The following is an 8,904-nucleotide window of genomic DNA, read 5'->3' as shown; positions in this document are numbered from 1 at the left end:
CATGACGGCGCAAACCGTCACCTACAAAACCTGTTTTTTAAGCTAATCTGGAGGAACAGCAAATACCCAGCAGCAAAGGCACTCATGCCATTATATACGCAACTAAAAGACGGTATATACATCAAACTGGGGTCTCTCGCCCAAAATAGAGTCCGAAAAAGTCCAAAAATGTACAAGATATACAATACAACAACAAAAAGAAAAGCAGCTAGTCCTGGTGGCCCCTCAGCTCAGCCACACTCGCCTCAAGGGAAGCAATCTCGGTGTCCCTTGTTGGGGAAAAAATTAACACTTTTTTCTAGAGGATACGTGGCATGCATCAAGTGGAGAAAAGCAACTGTGAAAGGACTGATGAGTTGGCGAAATCAGGTCCAGAAGATAAAAGTGAACAAACACATTTAATGTGAGTAAAGGCGCCAGTCAAAGGGGAGAAAAAGTCAGAGCAAATATCTCCTGAAAAATAGGTAACCGTCCCAGGAACCTCGCAACGGGCGTCCAGGGCCCTGGAAGGAGGAAACCCCAGGAAGTCAACTATAAAGGAAAAAGAAGCAAGCGGCAGCAAGAAGACACTTGAATTTTTTTTCATATAGCTTACTAGAGAAAATACTACGATACTTCCTTACTTGCGAATTATTCTTGATTATAGTGCGATTATTGGCGGGATTCCGACTCCCCCCGCGGTTGTTCCCACAACGGGTTTTCCGCGTCACCAAAATTCTCTCGTGTCATACTTTCCCTTTCGTTGTCTTTCACTTTCGCTCGTTAAATTCTTTGTTCGCTCGAAATTACAGTCGATCACTTTGACCCTACAGATTAGTATCTAACCGGTAAATTTTTACCAAAACAATTTGGCGCCCACCGTGGGGCCTCAGTGATCAACTTTCCATAAAAATCAAAATTCGGCAACCCGTTCGTCGGCATGTCAGGAACGATTCGGTCTCGTCAAAGACCTGGGGGTATCACCCAGCTTCGCAGGGAGACCTCTCCCAGCAACCACAGGACCGGTCACCGCATCACCAGTAGCCTGCCAGATGGCCCCTGTCAGCACATCCTCGAAAGCCATGCCGCCACCTTTCAAGCCACCACAAGCGCCTAAGGCATCAGCGACACCCAGCGTGACGAGATCCAGCAGGGAGAGCAGCCCCAGCAGGATCCAGATTCAGGAGACGTCGTCAGGAGGAATTCCCAAGAAGTCAGGTGCCTCGTCACCAGACCCGATGCGAGTGGTGTTAGAAGGAATGGATACCTTGCACCGGGCCATCGAAAGCCTGAGGAAGGACAACCAAGACCTCAGGAACCAGATCGCAACAGTAACTAAGTCTAGGACCTCATCAGCTGTGTTGCCTCTGCCTTCTGAGGCCCCAGTTTTGGTCGCCAGCACAGGCTCCCGGCAGATCCCATCAGAGCTGATCACCAGACTGGATCTTGGAGGGATACCACCAGGAGGAGCCATTGAGCCCAGCAGATTAGGATTCCTGTCTCTCGATCGACCACTCAGCCTGCACCCGACCCCAGGTAGTACTTTGTCTAATAGTCAGCCAGGAACTAACTTGCAATCTTTTGCAGGAACGCCCGTCCAGCAGGTGGCAGGATGGAAACCAGGATCCAGCACTGGTATGACGAACCTAGTGGGCGGACACCTCTCTGGAGGAACCTGGATCGGAGGAGTCACTCCTCAGCAGGCACCGGATTGGCAGCCAGGAACCATCATCCAAGCAACACCTTTGGCAAGTCAACCAGGCAGTCATATCCCATAAGGATCCTGGCTAGGAGGTACACCCGTTGACTCTTTTCCGCCGGTATCTAACCCTCTTGCAGGAACATGCAGCTTGCTAGAACAGGAGTATGAGGGAGTTGAGGGACCTGATGTATAGGATCCCGGGTGTAGCACGACCCCTAGAGAAGGCGACACGGAATAGCTACACAGATTCCCCTTTCGTGGATGACATAGCCCTCGTTGGCGTCCTCAAAGGATGTGTGCCCCCAGCCATGACGCTCTACGATGGGACCACGGATCCTCTTGATCATATCAACCACTACAAGCAAAATATGATGGTGATCACCGCGACAGGATCCTTGAAAGAAGCCTGCATGTGCAAAGGGTTTGGATCCACCCTGTCCGGCGAGCCCTGCAATGGTTCGTCAGCCTGCCCAACAAGAGCATAACCTGCTTCGCCGACTTAGTCAATACCTTCCACCACGGTTTGCCAGTGACGCACCGAGAAAAATCAAACCGGTGACTGATCGAATAGCGCGGGGACCCGAGGAGGCCACGAGAGATTTCCTGAACAGGTTCAACAGAGAGAAGGTGGCAATCCCACGGTGCGACATAGCCACGGTCATAGAAGCTTTCCGCCAAGGGCTCCGCCAGGACTCAGACCTATACAAAGACTTGACCAAGTACCCATGCACTACCTTCGAGGAAGTACAAACAAAGGCAATTGCAGTCATGCGGTTGGAGGAAGACTCAGGACCCAGGAGAGCTGCTTATGGCACAGATAGTATATCCAGAAAGGCACCTGTACAGAAGCAGAGCGAAAGAGCCAAACCCTACAGCAAGCCTGTGAACAAAGTTTCCGAGGGCCCAGGGGGAAAGAATAACTCTGAGGCACCTCCAAAGGTAAGTGAGTATAAATTCTCAACTAACCTTGCAGGAGTACTCAAAGCCCTAAAGGAGATACGGGGAGTCAGGTGGCCTAAGAAGCGGACTGACGAGCGTCTCAACGATAAAAGAGATTCCAGCAAGAGGTGCGAGTACCAGGATGACATAGGCCATGACACCAACGAATGCTACACCTTGAGAAGAGAGGTCAAATTCCAGTACGATCGAGGAAACCTGGACCACCTATTGCCAGGAGGCTCCACCAAAGTTCATTCCGCTAATTAGGTTCTGCCTACTCCTCCACCTGTGTGCACTAGAATTGTGAATGTTATTACAGGAGGCTCGGAACTGTGCGGCTTAACTTATTCAGCAGCCAAAAGACACGCCACACAAACCAAAGAAGATAAGCCAGAGTTTTCCTGCAGAATCAGCCGCCAGGACCTCCCAGCCGTCACCTTTGACGAAGCAGACGCACAAAACGCCCCGGAACAGCACCACGACGCTCTTATCATCACCCTCCCCATAGGAAACTGTGAGGTACGGAAGATCCTAGTGGACACAGGAAGCTCCGTCAACCTAATTATGCTGGAAACACCGAAGGTCATGGGGTTCAGTGAGAAGGACTTGGCAACGAAAGAGGTACCTCTAGTCGGTTTCAGTGGCGAAACAAAGCACTCTCTAGGAGAAATCATCATCCCGACCTATGCCAAAGGAGTCAACAAGCAGGTAAGATACTTGGTTATCGATGGGCCCTCTACTTACAATGTAATTCTTGGTAGGCCCTAGATCCACGAAATGAAGGCGGTACCTTCAACCTACCACCAATGTCTGAAATTCCCAACACCTTGGGGAGTACAAGAGATACGTGGGGATCAAGAGGAAGCTAAGAATTGCTACAAGATAGCCCTAAAACCAACAGCCAAGCCGCCAGCATAGCAATTATAGAGCCAGCGCATCCAGGAGGAATATGTCGAGCCACCTCAGGCGGAGCTAGACGAAATCAGCCTGGACGAGCTGCAACCAGAGCAAACCATACTTATTGGGTCAGAATGCACAGGTAAAGCCCGTCAGGAACTTGTTCAATTGTTGAAAACTAACGTGGATTGTTTTGCTTGGTCCCACGACGATATGGTAGGGATAGATCCTAGTGTGATAACACACAAGCTGAGCGTGGATCCAAGCTATAAACCCGTCCAGCAAAAGAGGAGGAAGGTAGCCCCAGAAAGGAACCAGATCATAAACCAGGAGGTAGACAACCTGTTCGCTGCTGGAAAAATCAGGGAAGTCAAGTATCCGGAGTGGTTATCTAATGTGGTGGTGGTCCCAAAAAAGAACGGCAAGTGGAGGGTTTGTGTTGATTTTACGGACCTCAATAAGGCTTGCCCTAAAAATCCATTCCCACTTCCGCACATAGACGCCATGGTAGATGCCACGGCAGGTCACGAAATGCTCACGTTCCTGAATGCTTGGAGTGGCTACAACCAGATCAAGATGCATCCTGATGATCAGAAGAAAACGGCATTCAGGTCGGAGCGAGGTATCTATTGTTATAACGTGATGCCTTTAGGTCTAAAGAATGCAGGTTCCACCTACCAGCGGTTGGTAAACACTATGTTCAAGGAACAGATAGGCCGCACCATGGAGGTGTACATCGACGACATGGTGGTAAAATCAAAACAGGCTGCACAGCACGTTGAACATCTGGCTGACACTTTCAACACCCTGAGAAAGTATAAAATGAAGTTGAACCCCTCAAAATGCACTTTCGGAGTCTCCAGTGGGAAGTTCCTGGGATATATGGTCACCCAGAGGGGGATAGAAGCCAGCACTGATCAAATCAAAGCCATACTCCGGTGGAGTCCCTCAAACGCCAAAAAGACGTGCAAATACCGACGGACGAGTAGCTGCTCTGAACAGGTTCATAGCAAGGTCCTCCGACAGATGCAGGTTATTCTATGATATCCTAAGGAAGAGCCAGAAGTTCGAGTGGACGGAGGAGCATGAGGCAGCACTCAGTGAGCTGAAGCGGTATCTGAGCACCCCACCACTCCTATCGAAACCAGAACCTGGAGAGACCTTGTCCATGTATATCTCCGTGACTGAGGTAGCTGTCAGTGCCGTGCTAGTCCGAGATCAAGGGGGAGAACAGCATCTAGTATATTACGTCAGTAAGTCTCTGCTACCTGCAGAGACCAGGTACACCTCACTTGAAAAACTCGTACTTGCATTAGTCACAGCTTCCTATAAGTTACGGCCTTATTTTGAGTCACATACTATCTCTGTGGTAACTAACTACCCTCTTAAGACCATCATGAGGAAACCAGAGTTATCAGGTAGAATGGCCAAATGGTCTATGCACCTAAGTGGATATGACCTAAAGTTCGAGCCTCGAGCAGCAATCAAGTCACAGGCTCTGGCAGACTTTGTTTCCGACTTTTGCCCCTCCCTCCAGACGCAAGCTGAGAAGGACATCCTCTCCCTGGAAGAGGATAAAGGGGAGCAGAAGTGGGAGCTGAATGTAGATGGGGCCTCCAACATAAAGGGAGCAGGAGTTGGTTTGGTCCTCAAATCGACCCAAGGGGACCTCCAGGTCCAGGCAGTTCGGTGCGAATTCAAGGCCACCAATAACGAAGCGGAATACGAAGCCTTAATCTTGGGTCTGCAGCTAGCTCTGGACTTAAAAATCAGGCACTTCCAGGTATACAGTGACTCCCAACTTATTGTTAACCATGTAAATAACTCTTATGTAGCCAGGGACCCCACCATGATGGCCTACCTAGAAATAGCGCAAGAATTGAAACTCAGGTTCAAGACCTTCAACATTAAGCAAATCCCCAGGGACCAGAATGTAGAGGTCGATGCCTTAGCGCCTGGGGCAACGTTCAAATCAGGTACAATTTCTACCATACCTATCGTCCATGTACTGGAACCTGCAATATCCAAAGCAGGACAAGGCGACGGAAGCACAGCTGGCTCACTACAATCACAGGAAGAAGAGGTGTTAACTAACACCACCGGCCAGGAGGAAGCCGTAGATTGGAGGAAGCCTTACCAAGATTGGTTGCAAAATGACGTACTTCTAGCAGACAAAAAAGAGGTAAGGAGCTTTAAAATGCGAGCTTCCAGATTTGTGCTGATTGATGGTGTCTTGTTTAGGAAATCCCTCGCAGAACCCTACCTGAGGTGTCTGGGTAAGGAAGAAGCCCAGGCTGTTTTGCATGCTATCCACAGTGGTGAATGTGGAAACCATGCAGGGGGCAGGAGCCTGTCCAACAAGGCCCTCAGGCAGGGGTACTTCTGGCCCACGATGCGCAAAGACGCTATGGAATATGCAAAGAAATGTGATGCCTGCCAAAGACATGCCCCAGTCGGCCACCAGCCTGCAGAACCTCTGCACCCTGTCATTTCACCGTGGCCCTTTATGAAATGGGGAATGGACATAGTAGGACCACTGCCCAAGGCACCAGGAAACAAGCTCTACATGCTCGCCATGATGGACTATTTCTCCAAATGGATAGAAGCAGAGTCGTTCTCTCAGGTTACTGAGGCCCAGGTGATATCTTTCATTAAACGCAATATCATCTGCAGGTTCGGTATTCCGTCTGAAATAATATGCGATAATGGATCTCAGTTTATTGGCAATAAGACAGAAGCATTTTGTGCTGGATGGAACATTTCATTGCAGAAATCCACCCCCAGGAATCCTCAGTCCAATGGTCAAGCAGAATCCAGCAACAAAATTATAGTGGAGAACCTAAGGAAGAAGTTGGAAGAGATTGGGGGCAAGTGGGCGGAAGAGCTACCTCTAGTTCTATGGGCTGATAGAACCACCCCTAAAGTAGCAACGGGACAAACTCCTTTTAGCCTGGTATTTGGAGCTGAAGCAGTCATTCCTTCAGAAGTCAGGGTCCCTACCCACAGGTACGGATGCCTAACAGAAGAACGAAATCAGATAGAAATGGCGAGCAGCCTGGACACCGTGGATGAACTCAGAACCAGCGCCCAGATCAGGATGGCTTCATACAGGCAAACAGTAGCCAGAAGCTACAACAAAAATATAAAGATCAGGACCCTACAAGTAGGAGACTTGGTCCTGAGGAAGGTCTTTCAAAACACTAAGAATCGACAAGCGGGAAAATTTGCCTACAACTGGGAAGGACCCTACCTTGTAGAAAGTATCGTCGGCAATGGAGCCTACAGGCTCATGATAATGGAAGGACAAATAGTCCCCAGATCGTGGAACATCATCCACCTAAAGAAATATTATATCTAAAAAGATCATGTGAGACAAAGCAACAGGCACGTAATCCGCTAAGAACAGCCCCATCAGGTTCCAGGTTTTGCTAAATATTCTTGCCTTTCTAAGGACCCAGATTTCTGCCTAAAAAGTAATAATAATTTCTTCTTGCCCCCTACCAGATCTTTTTGATTTTAACCAGTGTATTCAAATTTTTGGGCCATGAGTAAATTCTTTAAGCATATTTTAATTCTTTAAGTATTATAAATCTTGAAACCCAAGTTCTCCAATAGAACATTTTTTGTCCTACTTTAAAAAAAAGAGGTTCTTGGAAATCATATGTTCTGGGGGAAGAAGTTTGCAAGAACTAATCTGGTGGAGTTTCGTATCCCTATACAGAGAAGCGTGGATTCACGACTAAGCACCCACAGACCGGACGAACTAGGCTCCAGCCGTACTTAGCATCCATGCAAGCGAGGTTCCTCTGAATAGAGGGGCAGTTAGACCCCAGAACCTCCGATCAACGTAAGTCGGCAACAAAACAACAGAAAAAGTGCACGCACGATAAAGTAAAGGTACGCCTGAAACGGCAGAATATTAACTAGGCGCCTGAAACGGCAGAGTATCAAAATACACCTTGCTCCCACGAGCAAGGCCAAAACACACCGAAAATTATCCAAAAGATTAACAAAGTTTTATGCCACACAGGGCCCAGAAAGCAGATACTAAAAACCGAAAAGAAGCTGGTCCAGGAACCTCATCAGTCCAGAAACACATGCTCCACCCCTGTATCCGGAGCAGGAACAGTCTCAGGAGCAGATTGAACAGCGGAGTCACCCTCAGGAGCCAGGTTTCCATCTGGATAGGTTCCCCCCTGAACCTCTTCTTCCTCAGCAGCTGAAAAGCCGTCATCCTCCAGGGCGTCAATTTCAAAGTCCGACAGAATCCCCAGATCAACCTTCTCGGGAAAGGAGTCAGCAAACAACCTCTCTTCTTCATCCAGGTCCCAGGATAGATGTTTCCCCTCGTTGAACTCCTTGATGCAAGCAATCTTCATCTCCCAAGAGGAGCAAGCTGCAGCATCAGTCAAGGCCTTGGACAAGTTGGCCTTCTTTTCTTTCAAGACCTTATTTTCAGCCGTCAGAGAGTTGTTAGCCTCCAGAACCTGAGCCATCTGCATCTCAGATTCCTTCAGACTGTTGCGAATGGAGCTCGCCTCCTCCCCGAGCTTCACCTTCTCCTTCATCTCGGCGTCTAGCTAACAGAACAGGTCCTTCTTCTCTGATTGTCGACGACGCACTTCATCCTCAAGTTCGGCGAGCATCTCGCGGAGGAGGAGCGATATTTGCAGTGACTAGGAAAAATCGGCAGAACAGCAGTCAGAATAATAATAAAAAAAAAAAAAAAGGAAATCTTACCTCAAAAGCATGTTCAGCATCCAGGTCTGACAGCTCCTTTGAGGACCTCTTCTCCAAAGATGAACGGGGACCAGGAAGCATCAGCCGCTCCAAATAAGGCCAATGCCCCAAGGATCGAGAAAGACCAAAACCCTCAGGAAGCTTCAGAGTCATCTCAGCAGGATGAGCATTGGGGGTAGCATGAGTAGGAGGCCTAGTAAGTTCAGGGGGCAAGGACGCCAGGGGAGTAGCCTCGATAGGAGTAGGCTCGAAGAAGGCGGCAGGCTTCTTCGAGTGAGTAGCCTCAGCATCCGGGGTAGAGTCGGCCTTCCTCTTGGAAGCAAGCTTGGGCACACCTTCTGTAGCCCTCTTCCTTCTCTGGGCTAAGATCATTTGTAAGGTAACCTTGGGTCTAGCAGTTTCTAAGGATCCTAAGGAGATAAAGGAAAAGGGTAAGGCCCCAGGAATAGCGGAGGATCCTAAAAATAAATAAGGCAGGAAGAGCATGCGAAAGAGGAGCCTACCAGTCATCGTTGCTTCCTCCTCCTCCTCTCCGTCAACGGACGGTGTTCCCCCGGGAATAAGGCCCAATAAGCGATTGAACGATCTTTGATCAGAAGGCAGACCAAACAGCTTGGTCAGAGAAGCGGTCTCGTCAGGTGAAGGCA

General features: G+C 49.0%; 1 protein-coding gene across 1 annotated transcript; it reads left to right on the top strand.

Moving 5' to 3' along the window:
- Positions 1-2,134: 2,134 nt before the first annotated feature.
- LOC141639942 (uncharacterized) lies at positions 2,135-3,388 on the top strand. The gene is made up of 2 exons (XM_074448912.1): positions 2,135-2,620; positions 2,888-3,388. The coding sequence occupies exons 1-2, from the start codon at positions 2,135-2,137 to the stop codon at positions 3,386-3,388; spliced, it is 987 nt and encodes a 328-aa protein (XP_074305013.1).
- The last annotated feature ends 5,516 nt before the right edge of the window (positions 3,389-8,904 follow it).

The sequence above is a fragment of the Silene latifolia genome, unplaced genomic scaffold, assembly GCF_048544455.1.
Source record: "Silene latifolia isolate original U9 population unplaced genomic scaffold, ASM4854445v1 scaffold_62:4597612-6569265, whole genome shotgun sequence".
Classification (NCBI taxonomy): domain Eukaryota; kingdom Viridiplantae; phylum Streptophyta; class Magnoliopsida; order Caryophyllales; family Caryophyllaceae; genus Silene; species Silene latifolia.
This window is presented reverse-complemented; position numbering and strand designations above follow the sequence as displayed.